At 46.6% G+C, this 24,947-nt stretch overlaps 1 protein-coding gene across 1 annotated transcript in view; it reads right to left on the reverse strand.

The window, feature by feature from the left end:
- Positions 1-7,696, reverse strand: part of TTC39C (tetratricopeptide repeat domain 39C) — a 101,950-nt gene extending 94,254 nt beyond the window's left edge. Inside the window, exon 1 of the mRNA XM_055559707.1 lies at positions 7,467-7,696. Coding sequence (XP_055415682.1) covers positions 7,467-7,618 — 152 coding nt within the window. The 5' untranslated portion in view covers positions 7,619-7,696. The remainder of the gene's footprint in view (positions 1-7,466) is intronic.
- Positions 7,697-24,947: the final 17,251 nt, after the last annotated feature.

The following is a 24,947-nucleotide window of genomic DNA, read 5'->3' on the forward strand; positions in this document are numbered from 1 at the left end:
AATGAACAGCCTTCTAGGACGTACGTTTGTAACTTGCACAGTGACAAATGTTAACTAGCCTCACTGTGGTGATCGCTGCACAACACATATAAACAGCACATCATTGTGTTAACACCTGAAACGAGGGTGCTGCATGTCAACTATACCTCAAAGAACAGGCATGCAAAGTCTCCTGTCCAGAAACTGGGATGCACTTCCTCAAATCATAAGGCTTTAAGTAAGGATTAGATCCCCAGGTCCACCCCCAAAAGACCTATTCGATCCCAGATTAGACCTATGTTACCAGCCAGACAGCATACTGTGAACTTGTGGGACAGAGGAAGCAATGGAAAAAGTCTAAGACAGAGAGGAGTTCCTCCCCGGGCACCCCAACCTCTTTCACGGGGCAGAACTGGCACTAAGCAAGGTTTTGAAATAACAGTCATCTACTCTCTGGGCTTCCCTTATCTTCTCTCTTCTCCGAGAGTCCTTCTCAGCCAATTCCTTCTTCATATTCCCTCTGCTGTCACTGGGTAAGTAGGAGGGCGACCCTGACAGAGTTGTTGTTATTGTTCAGTCTCTCAGTCGTGTCCAACTCTTTGTGACCCCATGGACTGCAGCACACCAGGCTTCCCTGTCCTTCACTCTCTCCTGGAGCTTCCTCAAACTCATGTCCATTGAGTTGGTAATGCCATCTCTGTCGTCCCCTTTTCCTCCTGCCCTCAATCTTTCACAGAATCATGGTCTTTTCCAATGAGCTGGCTCTCTGCATCTGGTAGCCAAAGTATTGGAGCTTCAGCATCAGTCCTTCCAATGAATACTCAGGGTTGATTTCCTTTAGGACTGACTGGTTTGATCTCCAGAGGGTGTAAAAAGCGGGATTTAAAAGTCAGTGCAGGGACTTCCCTGGTGGTCCAGTGGTGAAGACCCTACGCTCCCACGCAGGAAGCCCAGGTTCAATCCCAAGTCAAGAGAACGTTCCCACATGCCACAACTAAGACCCGGCACAGCCAAATAAATGTTTTTGCTGCCCTTTTTTTTTTTTTAAGAGTCTGTGCAAAAGGTCTGACCCCTGAAGCACAATGATGTGTTTGGGGGTCCACAGGGGGTTTCGTATAACTAGAGGAAGAGAAAGCTTCATGCCACCCCCACCCCTGCTGTAGAAGTGGTCACTTTTTCCTAATAATTTCCTGTAAACTAGCCCGTTATTCTACAGGCAACTGCATTTTTTTTAAAACATCCCAATTAAGCCAAATGAATATTTGATTAGAATCTTTTCAGACAGTGCAATAGTTGAGAGGAGAAAAAAATGCCCCAACCTTTGCATATACACACCGCTGAACTGAGGAGGGTGGAAAAGGGCAGCGGCTGAGCCTCCTCCCTCCCGCCAGTTGCCCACACCATTTCTGCTTCCTGTTGCTTCTCCTTTCTTGCATCTCTGCACTTATGGACTCCCCGGAGCCTCTGGCAGCTAGGCGCAGGCACCCAGCTCTGGGAGCAGCCAGATCATGTGGAGCCCACAGGCGACCTGCAGGGTCCCCTTGGAGTCCAGAGCATCCGACACACTGCTGGGCACACGAAAGGCTCGGACACATATGGGTTCAGGTCTCTTACACCAGCCTTTCAAGTTTTTCCAGGGAGAACAGTGGTTTGTACCAGACTTCAAACTTTCTGTAAGGGTCCAGAAAGTAACTATGTTAAGCTTTGTGGGCTGTAGGCTCTGTATAGCTATTCATTTCTTTATGGAGAAGATCCTTTGTTGTTGTTCACATAATACTTTGCTGTTGCTTAATCACTCAGTCCCACTCTTTGCAACTCCATGGACCTGTGGCCCGCCAGGCTCCTCTATCCATGGGATTTCCCAGGCAAGAATACTGGAGTGGGTTGCCATTTCCTCCTCCAGGGGTTCTTTCCCGACCAGGGATCAAACCCAGGTCCCCTGCAGCTCCTGCTCTGGTAGGCAGATTCTTTACCACTGAACCACCAAAGAAGATATTGGGTTGGCCAAAAAGTTCGTTTGGGAAGTGAGTCTAGCTATATCCTAATAACTCTATTTACTGGGCTTCCCTGGTGGTTCAATGGCAAAGAATCCACCTGCCAATGCAGGAGACACAGGTTCAGTCCCTGATCCAGAAAGATCCCACATGCATATGGAGCAACTAAGCCCGTGCACCATAACTACTGAGCCTGTGCTCTAGAGCCTGGGAGCTGCAGCTACTGAGTCCATGTGCCACAATTACTGAAACCTGCATACCCTAGAGCCTGTGCCCTGAAACAAGAGACGTCACGGCAATGCAAGTCCTGCAGAAGTGCAACTCGAGAGTAGCCCCCACTCACCACACTGGGAGAAAGCCCGTGCAGCAGCAAAAACCCAGCACAGCCAAAAATAAGTAAAAATCTTTTAAAGCACTTCTTTTTTAAAAACCCTTTACAAAACCAGTCAACCACATTTGGCCCATGGGGTCTAGCCTGAAACCTCGAATTATACTAAGCCATGTCTACAGTGAGAGTGGCTCTATAATCAACCTGCTTACAAGTAAGGCCACATGTAATACGGTTTGATTGTATATGCCATAAACTGTGTTATAACACTTTAGGACCCATACATTCATTTTAAACATGAGTTTTTGTTGTTTTGTTTTTAATACATTTTTGCCATTTTTATACTTTAAGACAGAAAAGAAAACTATCACAATTGGTAATACCAACTATGCACTAATTCTCTCTCAAGCCCTTATTTATGCATATTTATCATCAGTGATCATTCAATTATATGCTTTTTGTTTGACCTGACAATGACCAAACAGGACTTTTTAATAATACCTAGAGCCAGAAAGTGGCAGTCGTATTGGTAGGGGTAAATAGTACAGATGTCTTAGGGTCAGAAAGAATGCTGGGAATTAAAGCACGAGATGGAGATGGTGGCCTCAAGGGGCAGAAGGACAGTAAATGCCAGGCCTGTGAAATAAGAACCGCAAAGCTCTTCAGCTCAGGAGCTCCAAATGTCCCCTGTCCTCCTTGGAGTTCAGAGTTTCACCTCTCCTTCTAGTCTGCTGATTACAAAAGTAACATCTCAAGCCTCAAAGAGAAAGAGATGGCGACAGCAGGACCCTCAGGCTCGAGCAGCCGGGTGTTAATTACAGATGTGAGGGCCACATGGTGGTGGGTGAGGGCCACACGGTGGTGGGTGAGGGCCATGGAGAGCATGAGTTAACTGAACACCCTGAAAGGCAACACTGACTCACAGGAAATGTGGACCAAGCAGCAGGTCTGAGAAGAAAACAAGTGTAGAAAGCCCATCTGACGTGACAACCTAATAACACTGATTAGCTGCCAGGTCTCACCACCCCCTTCTCCAGAGGCCAACTCACATCTCTCTCCTCGAGTTCCATGTCCACCCACCTCCGCTCACGTTCTCCTCCTCCCCCACCGCTCCCCCAACTCCTTCTCTTTCAATTTGCTCACTTCCACCCCATCATGGCTCTCAGCTTCAGTTCCTCTGTAAGATTTTCCTTCAAGCTGGGTTACACGTTGCTTCTCTCTAGTCCTACAGGCCAAAACAGCCATGGCTACATCTCCAGATTCTCCCCACCAGCCAAGCTTACCTGCAACTCAACACCTAAAAATCTAGTGCCGGCCTCATGCACACAACCACAGCCTCTTGTCACAAGTCTGAGTTCCTAAAGGTCTGAGTGTGTATCACACACATGAACATCACTTAAAAGTGTGTGTGTGTAGGAAGGGGAGTGAGCACTGCTGGACTACAGCACTGAGCCCCCAGACCAACACAAAGGATGTGATTTCGGAGGATCAGGATCACACACTTACAAAGGTATATATTCTTGGGCTTAAATCGGCACCAATCTGTCTCAGCCTCTGCAAAAACATCTCCAAGCACACAATGGGGGCTCAGCATCAACAACCGGGCAGCTTGTTATATTATTACTCTAGTTACAACAGAAGTGGCAGCTGTATTTTGAAATTCCAGCTATGGAGTCTTATATCTCAAGAGAAAGCCTCTATTGTGGATGTGCGTGGATGCCAAGTTGCTTCAGTCACATCCAACTCTTTGCTACGGACTGTAGCCCACCAGGCTCCTCTGTCCATGGGATTCTCCAGGCAAGAATATTGGAGTGGGCTGCCATTCCCTCCTCCAAGGGATCGTCCCAACCCAGGGATCGAACCCATGTTTGCTGTGTCTCCGGCACTGGCAGGCGGATTTTTTTTTTACCACTGAGCCACCTGGGAAGCCCACATTCTTATCTAAATTATACAACCCCAGCTTTCCCTAATTCTGACTTTCATGGTTATGTTTCTACGAAGTAATCATTTCTCATTAGGTAGCTGCTGGTGAAACTATCATCCTAGTAATGTGGCAAGAGAAAGTGACCTTCTTGCCTTAATTTTCTTAGTGTTACTGTTACACTAGACAAATGTTTCTATTGTTAAACCGTAATGATAAAATTCTAGAATGTTTACTGGAAAGGGAAGGGTGGTGACAGAAGAATCCTAAGAAATGAGATAATCAGGTTGTTCTCTCTTCAGCAAATAAACTGAGTTTGAGGTGTTCCTCAAACAGTATGAAATCACTGCTGGGTTTTCTGGCAGGCCATTCAACCCTGGAAAGGGAAGAGAAGTGTCCCAAGGCATAGTAGGACTTAAGTGTTGGAAATGCATTATGTGAGGGCTTCCCTGTGGCTCAGCAGTAATAAAGAATCCTAGTACAATGCAGGTGACGTGGGTTCGATCCCTGGGTTGGGAAGATCCTCTGGAGAAGGAAATGGCACACCACTCCAGTACTCTTGCTGAGGCAGTCCCACAGGCAAAGGAGCCCACCGGCTATAGCCCGTGGGGTAGCAAAGAGTCGGACATGACTGAGCATGCACACAGTCCAGGCCAACTTTAAAGAGAAAGGCTATCTGCATTCAGGACGTTTTGTCTTCTACTCAAACCATGCCATCAAGTAGAAAGTACAATAATAGTGGAGAAGGCATCAAGTTCAAAAGTTCGTGTTTGATGGCTTACATGGTGCCAGCTACCATGGATTCTAATACTAACGACCCTATGGAGTGCGCGACTCCCATTTTACAGGCAAGTAAGCCAACGAGAAACCAAAGTCAGCAGCTACAAAAGTAGCGAAGCTAGGGCAGCCCTGGCTGCCGGGAAGCTGATAGGATGACGCTACTACTATCCACCCCTAAAAGAGTTTAAGTTGGTGGCAAACAAGGTCACGGGCCAAATTACAAAATATAATCAATCAGATGGGTCAGAATGGTTTAATGTAAAGAGCCCTGGATTTAGAACCACAGTGCCTATGTCCTGGCCCATGCTAAACACTGAGAAGCTGAGTGCCTCGTAACTAAAAACACTGTGAGGACGAAATACACCTCACTCCTTTGTCGTCACTAGAATAGCTCGAATATAACGAACTGTGCTTGGCAGAGAAGAGATACCACAACATGGTGTTCCTTTATCCTAGGTTCCCATTTCAAAACACAAGCAGAGAGCCACAGCTCCTATGCAGTGGAAATCTTGCCTGGACACCTCCTCCCCTCACCCCCAACACTCGAAGAGAAACGCCTTCCCTAGCACTCATAACACCCTCTAGTAATAGTGCATAGGGGCTTCCCAGGTGGCTCGGCAGTAAAGAATCCACCTGCTAATGCAGGAAATGTAGGAGACAGAGGTTCTGACCCTGCCCGGGGAGAAAAAGATCCCCTGGAGGAGGAAATGGCAACCCACCCCACTATCCCTGCCTGGGAAACCCCAAGGACAGAGAAGCCTGGCAGGTTACAGTCAGACATGACTGAACACAACAGAGCACAGAGTTGTCTAGATGAGGCAAAGCGAGTTATTTCATGCTTTCAGTATCTGGGAGCCATGAGACAGGAATTTAAGTACATTAAAGCAATTGGAGGGGGGCGGGGGAAGAGATGATTAAAATAAGTAACAGAACATTTCAAAGCAAGAAGTACTGAAATATGCAAGTACCCATATCTTGATCAACAACCAAAGAAAACAAACTTGACTCTATAAGACTTTCTCCATCCACTCTCATACAACATAAATTAGTATGTCTTTTTGGAAAAGTCAAAGCACAGTAAATAAAATTTCTCATTAAATACATTCTCAGATGGCTAAAAAAAAAAAAAAAAAAAAAACCTGCATGAGAGATTGTGCGACAAGTAAGTCTTTTAAATCTATCCTCTGGAAATCCCTGATGAAACTCTGGCTTGAAATCAGATTTGTATGCTTTAAAAATAAAATGTTCTGAATAGAGCTAAGAAGTTTCCATTTGCGGGTTTTTTTTTCTTCAAAACTGATTTAAAAGTAAAATGTCTTAGTGGAAAAGTTTATATTTGTGAAATACTCGCTTTGCCATTAAGCTTGTGGACGCTCCCAACGGTAGAAACCACCATTCTTTTATGTTTGAAAACTTCAGGCGCCTGCATCCCACGGGCTGGGCTCTCCTCTCATTTGCTTACAAGCAGTGGCGCTCAATCACAGCTGCACAGGAGTTCCCTAAAACCTACCAAACACCGGCCCTAAAGACCGGCAGCAATTGGCCCTTAAAACACTGACAGGAAAGCTGCCAATCAACAGCCTCGAGTCCTGACACTAGAATAGCTCGAATATAACGTTGAAAATAAAAGGGCAAATCACAAACTTGCTTCCTAAACCAGAAAGCAGGTTCTTCTGCTCCGCAAAGAAATTGAAGGCTCCTCCCACACACACGAGAAAGCTACGAGGTTTCAGTTCTTTCCCTTCAATGTTTTAAAAAGACAAATCAAACAATTAACTGAACACACGTGTGCTTTCTCTCACTCCCACGTATGTTTAAAATCTCTCCATTTTCTTCTACCTCTGAGTTAAGAGAAATCCATCATAAATACATACGCTTGCTTGAAAAGCATAAGCAACTCATTTTGGGGATTGAGTTTGAGAAAAAAGGCAGACAGAGGTGAATGAGCAGAGTTCGGCTGGATTTTTTTTTTAATTCCTGCATGGCCAGGCAGTTATGCATATCTGTTTTCAAACAATGAAAGCGTCTGGAATGCACAACGATGCACAGTAACGCGAGGAGCACGAAGCAGGCACGCTGCAGCTGGTGTGGTCCGTGTCACAAAGGCAGCGCGGGCGGCGCACCTCGCCGGAGTCACGGCCCTGCAAGTCCGGGGCTCGCTGCCGCCTCAAATCGCGTCCTGTCCAGATTTCAAAGCCCACGGGCTCCGGACCCGGCGGCGGGGGACGCGACCCGCGAGAGAGAAGCGGACGGACACCGGGAGCTCCTCTGGCAGGACGAGGCCGAGAGAAAGTCAGGGGAGACTGCGGGTCCCGCGGAGAGAAAGGACCGCGGAACCTGGGTGGGGGCGGAAGGGAAACGGGGCCAAGGCGCAGAGGCCGGGGGATGCGAATTGGGGAAGCGAGGACCTGCCAGGGAGTAGTGATCGCCGGGAAGGGGCGAGGGAGCGGGGCGCGCCGGTCACCTGTATTGTTTGAAGAGCTGGTCCGACTCCCGAAAGCCGTTGTTGAGCAGCATGTTGATGCCGGCAAGGGCTAGCTCAGCGTCTTGCAGGGGCGCCGCCGCCGCGTCTCCGTCGTCCAGCCGCCGCGGCCGCTGCTGCTCCGAGCCGGCCATGGGCGCGCGAGGCTCTGCTCGGGGCCGAGGTGAGGTGGGGTGGCAGCCGCTGCGGCCCCCGCGCGCGCCCGGAGCCCGGCTCTACCTGCGCGGGGCGCGGGCGCGGTGGGCGGGCGCGGAGGGAGGAGCCGGGGCCGGGCTGCAGCGCGCGCGGCGGGGACGTGGGCGCCCAGGCCGCCGCCTCCCGCCGCCGCCGCCGCCGCGGGGATTACTCAGCAGCCGCCCGCCCGCCCGCCCGCTCCCCCTCCGAGACTCCCGGCTCGCGCGGCCACCGAAGCGGTGAATCCGTTTCCGGGTGTCTCTATCCGGGCGGAGCGGGGGCCGAGCCCCGGGTGCCCTAGCTTCCTGCAGCCCCCGCGCGCCACCCGGGCTCCGGCCCTCACACCGCGCCCCTCGCCCGGCAGCCCGAAGCCAGCGCGTCGAGCCTGCTCCGACACGCTCGAGGCTCCGAGGCCCGGCCCTTGACCCCCCTCCTCCAAAAGGACCGGACCCAGGAGTCGCGGGGAAGCTGGAGAGGGCGAGCGGGTTCGGAGAGCGAACTGGAAACTCCGCCCGGGCCGCGGCGAGAGCGCGCAGCGCTTTTACCCTGGGTGCCCGAAACCCCACGCAGGCGGCGCGCGCGCCACCCAACTTTATCCGCACCCTGGGACCGCCCACTAGCCGCGGAAGCCAATCCCCGAGGAGGTGGGCGGCGGGGGCGGTGTCCCGGGCACCTGCCCGAAGGCTGCCCGGGAGCTCAGAGTTGAAGAACTAGAGGGGCGAGGGCCTGGGTCTGGCCACCCACCGGCTCCGGACCGTGGGGCAAGGAAACAAATAGGGGTTCAGATAGCACACACCTAAATATTTAAGTTATAAATTCAGCTGTTCAATTGCGTTCTACTCTCACCCTAACAATTACACTTTCATATCAATGCAAGAGAAAAATGACTATAAAGCTGCAGTTTCCGTAGGACCGAAAAGTTAGTAAAACGCCGAAGATGACTGAATTTAGCCATTACTTACTAAATTCTGATGATGGGCTGGTGGTGTGTGTTGGGGGTTAGTATTAGGGAGACAGTCCATAAATCAGTTTCTGTGAGTTTCCATAAATTAACTCTTCCCGCTTTAATTTTAGCAAAATCAATTATGTATGATGTTACAATCAAGATTATGATCTTAATGTATAATTAAACCACCTTTCTTAAATCGTCGTGATTCTTTAAGTGTAGTTTATCAAATTCAGTTTGGAGAAACTTTGACCAAGCTTTAACCACTGTAATTGTCTGTAAAACTTAAAACTATGTTCAGGTTTCGAGATAACCCATGAATTCTAAGTATCATGTCCAGCATTATAATGGAATCAACAAGATAATTGATCATAAAAAGTTTTCCAAAATAATATAATTTCATACTGTAAGTGGCTATCACTTATTTTATAGTCTGTGCCATCCCGTACAGTACAGTATCCCCAACATTCATCTCAAATTTCAGAGTAATGTGAATTGTTGTCACTTCTCAGCTGCTGTGTGTAACTGTTATAACACCAGGCTAATTCTTGAGTACCTCTGGGGCCACAAATTAGAACAGTGAAAAGCAGCAAGAAACTGAATGATTCCCACCTTGGGAAACAATACTTTGTAATGGAGGACATCATTGCCTTCAATGTGCTCTGAAAAGGATTTGACAAGTGGACCACTTTTTTTTTAACGCAAGCACACACGGATTTAAAATAGTGTTACTTTCAAGCATCAGCAGGTTATAGGTTCCACTGAGCCAGCACTCAGTGCCAGAACTCCAGTGACAGAGGTGCCTGTGCATTGATAAATGTGTGTATGTGTGTTTGTGTGTGTTTTGATGAGCAGGGTCCTCTAACTCAGATCTCAGGTACTATAGTGGCCACGTGGCTCACAGGGGCCTCTGTCCCAAAAGGAACCCCCCTGGAACACACTGCCAGCACTCATGAGAGCTGACAACATGCCCAGTGTTTACGAGCTGCCTGAACTTTGGATTTGTGGAAGCATCCACCCCAAACCTCTGAAAAAATCTAGTCAACAAGGGAGGGAGGGAGTTATCTACTGATCCAGGGGTTGAGAGTCTGCCTGCCAATGCAGAGGATACAAGTTCAATCCCTGGCTGGAGAAATAAGATCCCACGTGCAGCGGGACAACTAAGCCTTCGTGCCACAGCTAGGAACCAATACAGCCAAATAAATAAATATTTAAAAACAACAACAACAACAAGGGAGCGAAACCAGGAGAGCAACACCAAACTTAGCCGATTGCCTGTACTCCGTCAACTGGAGAAGGCAGCTACACACAGGTCTCTACATCCCTATTACTTCCAGAGCGGGGGTGGGGGTAGGGGGTTGAAAGTGAAGGTGCTGGTGGCACCGTGGGAGTTGTTAACAAGTTGTTCCAGGGACCCTGCAGCTGAGGGTGGGAGATGGGGTGAACCAAATCAAAGCAACGTTTGTGGGGCTAGTTCCATCTCAAGCACCAAGCACAATTGGTTATGCAGACTTTGTGAAATTGAACTGCTGAAAGATTGGACCAAGATCCAGTGCAACTTCCCAGCACCCCATAGTAGGCAAGGGAGGGGGCGTTATGGATAGAGGGAAACTCTCCCATGTAATGTACACCAGATGTGTGCCGAGTGGGATTTAACCAGATACCAGAAACAATTAGATTAGCAGCAGCAGCATGAAGAGACATTTTAAAATATTTGCTCTGTGATGAGGGACACAAAGAACATTCAAAGTGGGCTCCATGATCCTGAAGGCAGACAATGCATGGACCTGTAATTACATTTGTTGCAGCTGTTTGGCACTGCCACCTGCTCAGGGTTCACCTAGCAGGTGGGGAATTAAGGCTGGTTGTGCTTCTTCAGAAAATGAAGATCATGGCATCCGGTCCCATCACTTCATGGGAAATAGATGGGGAAACAGTGGAAACAGTGTCAGACTTTATTTTTTTTTGGCTCCAAAATCACTGCAGATGGTGACTGCAGCCATGAAATTAAAAGACACTTACTCCTTGGAAGGAGAGTTATGACCAACTTAGATAGCATATTCAAAAGCAGAGACATTACTTTGCCAACAAAGGTCCACCTAGTCAAGGCTATGGTTTTTCCTGTGGTCATGTATGGATGTGAGAGTTGGACTGTGAAGAAGGCTGAGGGCTGAAGAATTGATGCTTTTGAACTGTGGTGTTGGAGAAGACTCTTGAGAGTCCCTTGGACTGCAAGGAGATCCAACCAGTCCATTCTGAAGGAGATCAGCCCTGGGATTTCTATGATGCTAAAGCTGAAACTCCAGTACTTTGGCCACCTCATGCGAAGAGTTGACTCATTGGAAAAGACTCTGATGCTGGGAGGGATGGGGGGCAAGAGGAGAAGGGGACAACAGAGGATGAGATGGCTGGATGGCATCACTGACTCGATGGACGTGAGCCTGAGTGAACTCCGGGAGATGGTGATGGACAGGGAGGCCTGGCGTGCTGCAATTCATGAGGTCACAGAGAGTCGGACATGACTGAGCGACTGAACTGAACTGTGCGTCTTCACTGGCTAATACGGCAGCTAATGACAGATATTTAAGGGGTTATGGTGTATATTACCTGCAAAAGGAAAAAAAAAAATCTAGATTACTAACACGTTAGGGCAGGAGGCAATTGAAACTGAAATTCTCAGCACCTCCTGCAGAACCAATGCAGTCTTCAGTGCACCACCTCCACCCCAAAAAGATTTACCCAAGTGTCTCCTTTGGAAGGAGAGAGAGGAGGTGATGGAAGGGGGACGGGAAGAGAGAAAAGCTCTCAAGGGGAGGAAAGAACCCATTTCCTTTCCATAGACCTCTTGTGGGTATTGTCAGTATTTTGTGGTTCCTCATGAGATTTCATTATGAAAATGAAACTCTAAGTTCAAACGATCAGTGAGAAGTTTTAGATATCTGTATTATCCTTTACCCAGTAGATTTTGTTTTTAATAAGATGTCTTGGTTGCAAGTAACAGAAAAACCTAGCCCCACATGCCTCTTGACATCCGGTAAGAAGGCACTGCTTCAACTCGTAACAACAAAAATCCTCTAATTCAGCCACATTAGCTTTGATTGGCCTGACTGTGTTCAGGTGCTTATTCTTAACCAATCAGTGTGAAGGGGAAGGCATTGGGAGCAGAGTGGGGATGTTGTGTGGCTTATTATGATTGAATTAAATCCATCAGAGTCTTCTCCCAGATCTGGAAGGTCAACCAGTTCAACCCAAACTCCTTGGTTGGGAAATTCCATATCTATTAGAAAAAGGGAGGTAGAAACCTGATGTGAGAAAGACAACCAACAAACTCCCCCTAACCTTGTCTTCTTAAACATGTTTTGGATTTTGGAATCATATTTTAAATGCATTTAGAGACTACACTCCTTTAAGAAAATCTTGCTTGTGCTTCAGTATATTAAAATACTTAGTGGGAAGCTGCTATATAACACAGGGAGCCCAGCCTGGCACTCTGCGATGACTTAGAGGGATGGGATGGGGGGAAGGGAGGGAGGCTCAAGAGGGAGAGGAGATATATATATATATATATATATATATATATATATATATATATATGACTGAGTTGAGTGATAAGGCAGAAACCAACACAACATTGTAAACCAATTTGCCTCCAATTACTGTATAGTCAATATCTTATAATACCTATAATGGAAAATAATCGAAATAATAGATGTATATGTATAACCGAATCACCTTGCTGTGCGCGGAAAACATTGTAAGTCAACAAAATATATATATTAAGAAAAAATTTTCCTCCAATAAAAAAATTCTTTAGTAATGCTAATAACCATGCCTTAATGTATCTCTGTAAATCTGCACTACCAGTTGAAATAAATGCAGGTCTCCAGAATGTCTGGGACTCTAAAAAGGAGGAGAGCAGAGAAATTAATATCACGCTATATTTTCATATTATGCTAGCTTTGCTATCCAACTCAGTCCTTGAATTCTCCTGAAGATTTAGTACGCTAGCTCTGTGAGGGTAGATTTAGTTAACTGCTTTTTAATTAGAAGGCAAGTCAGGTCAAGCAAAGGTTGGTATGTCAGACTCTATGGAGGGGGCCTTTCTATTCTGGTCACAAGTGGGTCACTAGCTGGCCTCTAAGGAGGGGAGAGCCCATGGGGGTCCACCTGGCTGTTTCTCCAGCAGGAGGAGAAATGTGTCCGACAGGACAGTCATCCTGCCGTGGAAACCAGAGCAGTGACCACAGAGCAGGAAACCATCCCCTTCTGATCAGAAACCTCGTCTGTCTTTCCCCAGACCAAATACCCAAAGGACCCCAGTGTGTTTAAACAGGAAGTTTACTAGAGTTTAGATCATTGTCCTCCCTGGGTGGCTCCAGCAGTGAGACCCCCTGCCCAAGACCCTGATTGGGATGCATCTTTCAGTGGAAATCTGGGTCCTCTCCTGGCCTGCAGAGACCCTCCCTCTCCATCTCCCCATCTTCCTGTCGCTCCCTCTTCCCTGCTCTGGTTCTTTTTGCCTCTCTGCCTTCATCCATTCCCTTTAACCTCTCTCCTTCCCTTGCTCTGGTTCTTGCTGTTAGCTGATCTACCTACCATCCCTCCTCCTCCTCATAGAAGTCACCAAGCCTCCTTCTCCCCTGGTTCCCTCTCTTGACTTGTGCATTTTGCAGCCTCTGGGGAATGCCCAAGGCTTCTCTTCTCTGTTCCCTGACTGTTGCTCTGGAGAGGGACAGTGTATCTCTGGTTTCAAGGTCTGGGTCTGCTGAGTTCTGGGGTGCAGTGGAGGGCACGTGGTGGGGGAGGCAGAGGAGCTCTGGTCCCCATGGATGAGGGAGGGGAGAGATGCCAAAAGGTACTGAGTGCCCTGGTGGGTTTTCTCCTGGAGTATCTAAAACCTAGCACAACTTCCACTGTGATTAATTTCTATCTGGAATGCCCATTTTTACTAAGGAAATTACTTGCCTTCTCTTCATGTAATGTCCATGTCTTGCTAACAATCCTGGCCTTATTATACTAAGATATTAAGCTGGTCCTACACTGACTTCCAACACAGGGCGTCCCTGGTGGCAGGGAATATGACAATGCAGGAGATGTATGTTGGATCCCTGGGTCAGGAAGATCCTCTGCAGAAGGAAATGGCTACCCACTTCAGTATTCTTGCTTGGGAGAATCCCATGGAGAGAGGAGCCTGGAGGGCTGAAGCCTGTAGGGTCAGAAAGAGTCGGACACGACCGAGGGACTAAACAACAACGCTGACACACACGGCACCATCGGCACTCTCGAACCTCTAGGCTTCTCCCCCGACTGTAGACGGAGGGAGGGGGCGCCGTTCCGTGAATCTGTGTCAGTGGAAGCAGCAGCGATCCTTGGTAGACTTGCTCCTAATCATGAAGTGTAGTCAGATTCCCTCAGTCTGGAATAGGGGGTAAGGGCTCAGCCCCTGTTTGTCAAGTGTATGGTGAGTTGGAAGTTGCAGGGAGATGGAGACTGGGCCAGGCATTTAAATCATAGACTAGGGTTTGGGCTCTGCAAGGCCTTACCTTTGTGACTTGGGGCAATTTTACTTCACCTCTTTAGCTTCAATTCCCCCCATTAATGATATGAAGACAACCAGTACCTTCAAGGCAAGTAGCTGAAAGGGCAGGCACACGAATAAGCTACAGCAACAAGATACTATCTGAATCTATACAATTAGTTTTCTGATATTAATGAAGGCATGTGGCTCTTTCTTGTCTTATATTGTCAACAGAGTTATCTTTTTTCCCAACAGCATTATCTTGAAATATCCAGCTACAAGAAAATCTGTGCAATTAAGTAACCAAATGTATCATGCGGAAATGATTAATTTAAACCATTTCTAATATAAACAGTATAAGTTTGCTATTTTAATGCAGCCTAAGGAAGAAGTGTTGATTTTATTCAGGGAGTATAAAAAATATTAAGTAAAAATATCTAGGTTTTAGAGTTCTTCATTTGGATCTGAATTGTCTCTGCTTTAATAACTCATTAACATGTGTTTTTGACACTGCCTGGTTCCAAATAGGAAAAGGAGTACGTCAAGGCTGTACATTGTCACCCTGCTTATTTAACTTCTATGCAGAGTACATCATGAGAAACACTGGACTGGAAGAAACACAAGATGGAATCAAGATTGCCGGGAGAAATATCAATAACCTCAGATATGCAGATGACACCACCCTTATGGCAGAAAGTGAAGAGGAACTCAAAAGCCTCTTGATGAAAGTGAAAGTGGAGAGTGAAAAAGTTGGCTTAAAGCTCAACATTCAGAAAACGAAGATCATGGCATCCGGTCCCATCACTTCATGGGAAATAGATGGGGAAACAGTGGAAACAGTGTCAGACTTTATTTTTCTGGGCTCCAAAATCACTGCAGATGGTGACTGCAGCCATGAAATTAAAAGACCCTTACTCCTTGGAAGGAAAGTTATGACCAACCTAGACAGCATATTCAAAAGCAGAGACATTACTTTGCCAACAAAGGTTCGTCTAGTCAAGACTCTGGTTTTTCCTGTGGTCATGTATGGATGTGAGAGTTGGACTGTGAAGAAGGCTGAGCACCGAAGAATTGATGTTTTGAACTGTGGTGTTGGAGAAGACTCTTGAGAGTCCCCTGGACTGCAAGGAGATCCAACCAGTCCATTCTGAAGGAGAGCAGCCCTGGGATTTCTTTGGAAGGAATGATGCTAAAGCTGAAACTCCAGTCCTTTGGCCACCTCATGCGAAGAGTTGACTCCTTGGAAAAGACTCTGATGCTGGGAGGGATTGGGGGCAGGAGGAGAAGGGGACGACAGAGGATGAGATGGCTAGATGGCATCACTGACTCGATGGACGTGAGTCTGAGTGAACTCTGGGAGTTGGTGATGGACAGGGAGGCCTGGCATGCTGCGATTCATGGGGTTGCAAAGAGTTGGACATGACTGAGTGACTGAACTGAACTGAACTGAAGGATTGGACAGAGAAATCAATAATATTTAGTATGAATGTTTTTTAAAAATGCATCTTCTTTGTCCTGTGTGTGTAACATGTTTGGCAGTCAGTTATGGTTGCTTTATCTTTGCAAGAGACACACTGCTAACATAAAGTCATGCCTTATTCATGTAATCACGTGTGTTTTGTTCTGGGGTTAAGTTAGCAATCTGGATGTCCCTATCCAAAACTCAGCACCACTGAGCTCCCCATAGTACCTTAAGGAACTAGTTGAAAAAGTTTTCTAGAAATGTGGGTAATCCCACACTGGTGTTGCTTGTGCAAATGAATGGACACCACTGAACAGAGTGCCCTGACATTCTTGTGTTTCACAGGGCACTCACTGAGTGTTCTCACTGTGTCAGAACAGCGGTAAGTGCTGCCAATATTTAGACAGATATTATGAGGCTTCTCAATACCGCGGATGAAACATGTAGTCAAATACGTATCCATAGGCCTTAGTACAAAGCTCGTCAGAATCTTTTTAATTCCTGGATTTACTCCTGAAATGGTTATAACAGACATTTAACTTTTGAACTGATATTCACTGATCTTCTATTAATTTATTGATTCCTTACCCTTTCAGAGTTAGCATATGAATCACACCAGAACACTTCTATCATTAACTTATAATCAGTCCTTGATTTTTGAGCTCCCAAATAGTATCACCCAGTTTAAGTTCCCCCATTAGTTATCAAAGGGGGTTAATCACTATTTTTTTATTACTTTCACATCTATCTTCAAAAGAAAATCCACCACAACTGAAGATAGTTTTAAGAACATGAATAAAATTTTGAAGACAATTCCAGAAAAGGAATTAGAAAGATGAAAAATATCTTTTCAGAAAGCCTTGTATGTAAAGGAGAAAAAAATCCACCACCGTGTATAACATTGGATATTTGTTTTAAAATATTCTATTAAACAGTCTGCTTCCCTATGAAGAATATACACACACACAAACACACTAAAAAATTATTTTGAAAATCTTCTATAGTTAGATAACTCCTCTGTCCATGGGATTCTTCAGGCAAGAAGATTGGAGTGGGTAGTCATTCGCTTTTCCAAGATGGCTGCACAATTCTGCAAATATACTAAAAACCATTGAAATGTACACTGTAAATGGTGAATCTTACAGTATATAACTCATACATCAATAAAGCTGTACTTTATATAAAATTTAAATCATTCTAAATGACTGAGTGAAAAATGATGGAAGAAGGGAATTTATGTTTTTGATTTTTTTATTTCACATATCTGATGCAGAAAAAGTTTATTGCTAAAAAAAGATTTCATGTTGAAGAGTATCCATAAATCAGTATTAGTTATTGGCTGCCATCGCAACACACTCAGTGCTACATTAAGACTATACATTTTGTTCCACTTAATTCTCAAGGGAACCCTGTGAGGTGGGCTTTATCCCAGGTTTACAGATATACAAACAAGTTGGATCATTTTCACAAGGCCACACAGCCAGTAAGGGTTCAAGTGAGGTCTTAACATAGGTCTTATTGGACAGAGTGGGTAAGTCTTAGTTGTTACAGTAAAACCTAGTACCTCCTGGAGGCCTGAGGGGATGTACACACACACACACACACACACACACACACACACACACACATGTACATACATGTACATACACGTACATACATGTACACACACGTACACCTGACTGAGGGGGTGTACGTGTAGACACACATGCACACACACATCATTCTGGGTTTCACATGGCCATCTCATCACCTCTTCCTCAAAGTACTGTGTTCTGCTTAGTCGCTTAGTCATGTGCAACTCTGTGATGCCATGGACTGTAGCCCACCAGGCTCCTCTGTCCATGGGGATTCTCCAGGCAAGAATACTGGAGTAGGTTGCCATGCCCTCCTCCAGGGGATCTTCCTGGCCCATGGATCAAACCCAGGTCTCCCCCATTGCAGGTGGATTTTTTACTGTCTGAGCCACCAGGAAAGCTCAAAGTAATATACATTTATGTAATTTGAATACAGGAAAATATATGATCTCATATGTAATCTGAGTCACTAAAACTAGGGTGGAGCCCAAGTGCCTGCAGTTGTACTGAGAACCCCAGGGGAGTCTAACGTCAGGGACCAGCCCTCTGAGAAACAGTTGTCTGAGTGACAGTCCTGAAAGTAGAGCAGCTAATGCTCATCTTTGTACATTTCTTACCCACAGGATATGTTTCAGAAATACTGCATGAATAAATGAGTGAAAGTATAGCTTAATGTGAGACTCTGATGGTAAATCATCTGTGTATCCTTGGATGTATTATTGATCTGAGGATAAAGGGATATCCTTAGACCTTTAACACAAAAGTGTGTCATGTAATACCTTAAGAAATTCTGTGCATTTTATCGGTTAGTGGTTGATACATCCGGAGTTGAAAGACACACTCCACAGAGAGTGGTGACCAGACAGAAGAAGACAGGGCCTCATTAAGGAGAGAAGGAGGATGTGGACACCGAGAAATCACTTAAATCCTAACTCTTGACATTTATTTTTAAATGTGGTTGTAAAAGAAGACTCAGAACATTCAGCTGTGTCAGCGCTAAAAATACACATTTCTTCACTTCTCCTCACCTCCTTCACCCTGCCTTCTCCTCTGAGACAAAAACAGTGAAGACAGGGGGTAACTGTGAGATGGAAAAGACAACATGAGAACAAGTTTATATCCACCAACAAGGAACTGGATGCCCAGATACCCAGGGACGGAAAGAACAATAGCTTTCTGGGCTTGGGATTGGTCTTCTTTACTCTCCTTTTCAGAAAGAAAACCACCTCTAGTGGGCAGCCCTTAACCTTTGCCCCAAAAGCAAAGTCATTGTTTCCATATCCCTGCCCTACCAGACATGCCTAGTGAACGAAAACGACCTTATGTAAATTAAAAAAAAAAAAAAAAACACCTTTTCGCTCCTCTAGACTAAGATAATCCTTCTACTGTTTTTTTCTGCAGTCATTCAAGCAAATCTAAAAACCACTTGCCTGTGAAGAGCTTTCTCACACATGTCATATCAATGGTCATAGGTCCACCAGTGATTCCCTCCAAGAAGGATGCATTACATAAATTGCAGTGTACCCCAGATGTTGTCTAAGATGAATTACTGTATTTTACTTAAAACAAGGGTCAGTTCAGTTCAACAGCAGATGCCAGCTACTGTATGCTAGGTGTACTGGAAGACAAAGTTGAAGAAGATGCCCCCGAATCTGAGAATCTTCTGGTCTAGTGGTTGAGACAGGCACACTAACAGATAACCTTAACATAAAATGGTCTTAAGACAGAGGTATATGTGGGGTGCTGTGGGGGGTTCATGAAGCCTTCTTCCTATGAAGGAAGGAGGAATTTTGGTAACTGAGAAGGGTAGAAAGTGTACCCCAGACAGAGGGACAGCATGAGCATGGCCATGGGAGACAGCAGACATCTCTTCTAGAGATGTCTTCTTGTTCTAGAGTGTGGGCCGAGGCAGGAATGGGTGAGGGATGAGGCTGGGGAAGAGGGCAGGAGTCAGGACACAAAGGTTTTCTATGCCGTGAGAAGGAACGTAAGGGTAATGAGGAGCTGGTAAGGAATTTGACTTCACTTGACTTAGTATGAAGGGCCACTTAAATATGAAGAAGATCAGAGACTTACAAGAGGCAACTGCAGAAAACCAGAGCACTCATTACTCCCTGGGATGTTAGCGTCTCAGTTCTCCTTCTGCTGGTGAACAAAACCAACCCAAAGAGGTGTCACAGGAAAAGGTGTGACCTGAGTGTGGATCTTGGGCAACTGCAGAGCTGAATACAGGTGCTTTCTCAGGGATACTGGGACTCTGCTTCTCTTTACAGGTTGAGTTTTTTCTCTCCTGCAGTGGGAGAGCAGCTAACACGACAACTCTCCATTCTGCAGGACTGCCCCATACACGGCAAGAGTCTAGCACTCCTGTCCCTCAATGCCTAAAGCACCACTCAAGCATTTCCCACCTCTCGGAATTCCTTGTACATCCAAAAAAAAAAAAAGAAAAGAAAAGAAAAAATCCTTAGAGTGATCTATTCCCCACCTTGAATCATCCTCTGGGGTATAAGCAATTCAAGGTCCCTGTTTGCCAGATTTGCATTTTCCCTAACACCACCAGTCTTTTTTAAAAAATCATTTTATTTAGGTATTTATTTAGGCTGCACTAGGTCTTTGCTGCTGCACAGGCTTTTTCTCTAGTTGCAGCATGCAGGGGCTGCTCTCTAGTTTCAGTGTGAGGGCTTCTCATTGTGGCGGCTTCTCATGTTTCTGAGCACGGGCTTCAGATCATGTGGGCTTCAGTAGTTGTGACCCGTGGGCTCAAAGCACAGACTCAGTAGTTGTGGGGCATGGGCTTAGTTGCTCTGTGGCATGTGGGATCTTTCTGGATCTGGAATCAAACCTGTGTTTCCTCCACTGAAGGGTGGATTTATTTTTTTTTACCACTGAGCCACCAGGGAAGTCCCCATCACCAGCCTTAGTAACTCTAAATGGCTGCTGGTCAATTCAGTCTCCACTGACTTTGAACTAGTAACCAACCTAAGAGATCTTCTCAAGTCATCTTTAAATCTAGATCCCACCCCCCACTTTTAGTTTTCTTCTGTCAGCATCACCCATTCCCAGAAGAGATACCTTACTCTCCAGTTCTATGCAGCCATTGTCAAGGATGGTTCTGATCAGTGCTGCCTGAGTCACCTGGCAACCCCGATTCCATCACTGGAGGGTGGAGCATTCTGATTGGTCAGCTTTGGTCATGTGGGGAGGCAGCCAGGGAGTTGGTCGAGCATCCTGGCTAACAGCCCCACACAGAATGGAGAGAAGTTGTTTTCAAAGAGAGGAGTGCAGGGGAGCAACTTATATCTACCTCAGAGAATGAATAAACAACACAATTACTGCACACCTCACCCTCCAATGTTCCATTCTGTAACAAAGGGGGAAAGAAAAAACATTTTAAAAGCCTAAAACCTCCTTCTACCTCTTCCAAAAATATTGATGGGTTTGGAAAATGATCTATTTGAATGGAACTCAAGAGTGAATTAAGCACAACTTTATTAAATGTCTCTTTAGGACACCGATGATGTAACTGACTTGGAAATCTCCAAGATGTGTTGGTGATGCTGGGGGCAGAGCTGTGAAGGACTGAGGGACTATGAGAAAAGTGGTAGACTAGGGGCTGAAGGAAAGATAAAGAAATCAGAGGAGAGTCTAAGGAACTTCACTGACAGCAGAACATCAGTGAAGCAAGGAGAGAATAGGAGAGAGAGAGGAGAAAAAGCAGACAGACAAGAAGAGATGATGAAACTCCACAAAACCCAGATTAGAAGGGTTGGTTTATCTCAGGAAAGCCAAGAGGCTGAATATCTAGAACCAAGAAAGAGGTCAATTGATTCCTGAACGTATTTCTCAATATCCATGACCACAGACCACATGACCAACATCCACGGCACAGATCCAGTGGCCCAAGGTCAACAGTTTCTATCTAAACCCAAACTTAGGTTGACCTGGGGCCCCAGGCAGGCAAGAACCTGCTTCTTCAGAGAAACAGAATCTGATAGAAAGACAGATAAGAGGAGACTAAAGGGGATCAGCCAGAAAGACAGTGTCCCCAGGTGAAGGAGGCAGAGGAACTTCTCAAATAGGCAGGCAGGGACATCAAAGGTGACCGGAGGACACAGCGCCTGGTTTTGTGCACTGAACTTTAGTCAAGATAACTGAAGGAAGGCAAAGTGAAGTCGCTCAGTCGTGTCCGACTCTTTGTGACCCCATGGACTGTAGCCTATCAGGCTCCTCCATCCATGGGATTTTCCAGGCAAGAGTGCTGGAGTGGATTGCCATTTCCTTCTCCAGGGGATCTTCCCGACCCAGGAATCGAACCCGGGTCTCCCACATTGCAGGCAGACACTTTAAGGAAACCATATAAATGTTTTACCTCCAAATTTTCTTTGTTTTTTAGATGAGTTCTTAAGTTACAGAATATCAAACTGGATGGAACACAGAGGTCATTGCATCGAAAACCTCAGCTCCTGATCCAACTCTGGGTACCTCTGTTGACCTTGATCAAGTTGCTTAACCTCTTTCAGCTTCAGTTTCATCATCGATAAACACAAATCATGGCAAAGTCCCTGTTTGTCTCACAAGTAAACACAGGTTGCGGTGACATTCAGGAGCTGGGACCAAGCTACATGACTTGTAACTTGTGGGGCCCACTGAAAAATGAAAATGTGGGGTTTCTTGTTTTCAAAGCCTAGAGAATTTCAAGATGGCAACCACAGTGCATTAAACCAAGTGCCAGGTGCTTCTCAGAGCAGAGCCGTGCATGACTATACGACCCAGCCCTGCCGGGTGGGATAAGGTACTGGGTTGGCCAAAAAGGTCGCTGAGGCTTTTCCATAACTTATGATGTATTGGCCAACCCAATATATCAAAGTGCCTTTGCTATCTACAAAGAGTTCAGCAGAGTGGTGAGGGTTTTCTTTTTTCTCCCTCTCTTCTTGACTCTCCAGCATTACATTAGTTTTCCAGGGCTAACTAGGAAATTAATTGTCTCGCAGGTCAGAGAGCCAGAAGTCCAAAATCAAGGTGCCAGCAGGTTCGTTCCTTCTGATGGCTGGCACGAGAGGCTCTGCTCTGGGCCCCTCTCCTTGGCTTGGAGACAGCTATCTTTCTTCATGTCTCCTTACACTGTCTTCCCTCTGTGCGTGTCTGTGTCCAAGCTTTCTGTCTTCACAAGGACCCTGGTCTTGTTGGACTAGGGCCCACACTAATGACCTCATTTCGATTCGATGAGCTCTGCAATATACCACAGTGGTAGCACAAGTGGTGAAGAACCGTCCTGCCAATAGAGGAGACGTAAGAGACGCGGGTTCGATCCCTGGGTCGGGAAGATGCCTGAAGGAGGAAATGGCCACCCAGTCCAGTATTCATGCCTGGAGAATCCCGTGGACAGAGGAGCCCAGTGGGCTACAGTCATGGGGTTGCAAAGAGTTGGACATGACTGAGTGACTTAGCACGCGTGCACGTAAACCGCACCCCCCTGCTTCTCCAAATAAGGTCACATGCTGGGGTACTGGGTGGTTAGGACTTGAACATATGAATTTGGGAGGGGAATACAGTTCACGCCATAACCAGCATCACCTTCTCTCCACTATTTTGGAGATGTGTCTGGTGGTGTGCAGTCTCATGGGGAGGCAATGATGGTGGGACTGTGACAGAGGGGTGCTGTGGGGACAGGGGTGTCAGGGGGCCACCGTTTAAGCTAACCAGTGCGACAGCTCCCCACGGCTGTCCTTATGACCCACTCTCCAATCTCCGAAAGCTCTTCAATTACACCCGATAAATTCCTCTCTGACTTAAGAAAGCTGGAGTGTTTTCCTGTGGCGTGTAACGAGGAAACCCGATACTCAAATGCTGCGTTGAAATTGGGAAGGGTATTGCGCGGGGCCTGAGTTCCGTGACCTCCCCAACTCCCCTTGGCCCCCTTCTGCTGGCTGGGCCCTGCTGCTCGCTTCCCTCTGTAGTCTCACTTCTGGCACCATCGACAGACAGTTTCCCCGAGTGCGGGGCGCTGGTTCACTGTTTCCGGGCCACTATGGGGGCAGCTCGTCAGCAATATGTGACCCGTGAACTTCCTGATGTTCAAGCTGGTTTTAGAAAAGGCAGAGGAACCAGAGATCAAATTGCCAACATCTGCTGCATCATGGAAAAAGCAAGAGAGTTCCAGAAAAACATCTATTTCTGCTTTATTGATCGTGCCAAAGCCTTTGACTGTGTGGATCACAATAAAGTGTGGAAAATTCTGAAAGAGATGGGAATACCAGACCACCTGACCTGCCTCTTGAGAAATCTGTATGCAGGTCAGGAAGCAACAGTTAGAACTGGACATGGAACAACAGATTGGTTCCAAATAGGAAAAGGAGTGTGTCAAGGCTGTATATTGTCACCCTGCTTATTTCATTTCTATGCAGAGTACATCATGAGAAATGTTGGACTGGAAGAAACACAAGCTGGAATCAAGATTGCTGGGGGAAATATCAATAACCTCAGATATGCAGTTGACACCATCCTTATGACAGAAAGTGAAGAGGAACTAAAGAGCCTCTTGATGAAAGTGAAAGTGGAGAGTGAAAAAGTTGGCTTAAAGCTCAACATTAAGAAAACAAAGATCATGGCATCTGGTCCCATCACTTCATGGGAAATAGATGGGGGGAAACAGTAGAAACAGTGTCAGACTTTATCTTTTGGGGCTCCAAAATCACTGCAGATGGTGACTGCAGCCTTGAAATTAAAAGATGCTTACTTCTTGGAAGGAAAGTTATGACCAACCTAGAGAGCATATTCAAAAGCAGAGACATTACTTTGCCTACAAAGGTCCGTCTAGTCAAGGCTATGGTTTTTCCTGTGGTCATGTATGGATGTGAGAGTTGGACTGTGAAGAAGGCTGAGCGCCAAAGAAGTGATGCTTTTGAACTGTGGTGCTGGAGAAGACTCTTGAGAGTCCCTTGGACTGCAAGGAGATCCAACCAGTCCATTCTGAAGGAGATCAGCCCTGGGATTTCTTTGGAAGGAATGATGCTAAAGCTGAAACTCCAGTACTTTGGCCACCTCATGCGAAGAGTTGACTCCTTGGAAAAGACTCTGATGCTGGGAGGGATTGGGGGCAGGAGGAGAAGGGGACGACAGAGGATGAGATGGCTGGATGTCATCACTGACTCAATGGATGTGAGTCTGAGTGAACTCCGGGAGTTGGTGATGGACAGGGAGGCCTGGCGTGCTGCGATTCATGGGGTCGAAAAGAGTTGGACATGACTGAGCTACTGAACTGAACTGAATGGGGGCAGCTCTGCTGCCCAACCCAGGCCTCTGAGGAACCTGCAAGGAGCTGGCTCTTCCCGTCAGTCAAAGGCTTGCGTGATGCCCCTGCCACCGTTTTTGGTGGGGAGGGTGGTGGTGCAGAAGATGGCTGTCCCGTGGCTTCTTGGAGGGGGTGGATGACAACCCGAATAGAGGGAGAGCCAAATCCCGTGGCACCAGCTTAGACCGGTGAGAGTCAAGATGGCGGAAGCCAGAGGATAAACTCCTGGCCCTTCCTCCCGGTGACCCACAACCCCAAATGCAGAGTTTCCCTCTGGCCTCCCCATGGAGTCCTGCCAGCTGAGGGTGAGACGTGATTTCTGGGGCACGTGTGGCCAGCGTGGCCATACCTCCACCCGCACCTGCTTCCACGCTCTCCTTGCCTCACTTCCTTTCTCCCTTACTCGCCCTCCTGGAACAAAGCTGTACACTTTAAGCTTTGCCTTGGGCTCTGCTTTCCATCCATTTTGATTCCCAAAAACCTGTGAGAAGCCTTTGG

The sequence above is a fragment of the Bubalus kerabau genome, chromosome 21 (genome assembly GCF_029407905.1).
Source record: "Bubalus kerabau isolate K-KA32 ecotype Philippines breed swamp buffalo chromosome 21, PCC_UOA_SB_1v2, whole genome shotgun sequence".
In the NCBI taxonomy this organism is placed as follows: Eukaryota; Metazoa; Chordata; class Mammalia; order Artiodactyla; family Bovidae; genus Bubalus; species Bubalus kerabau.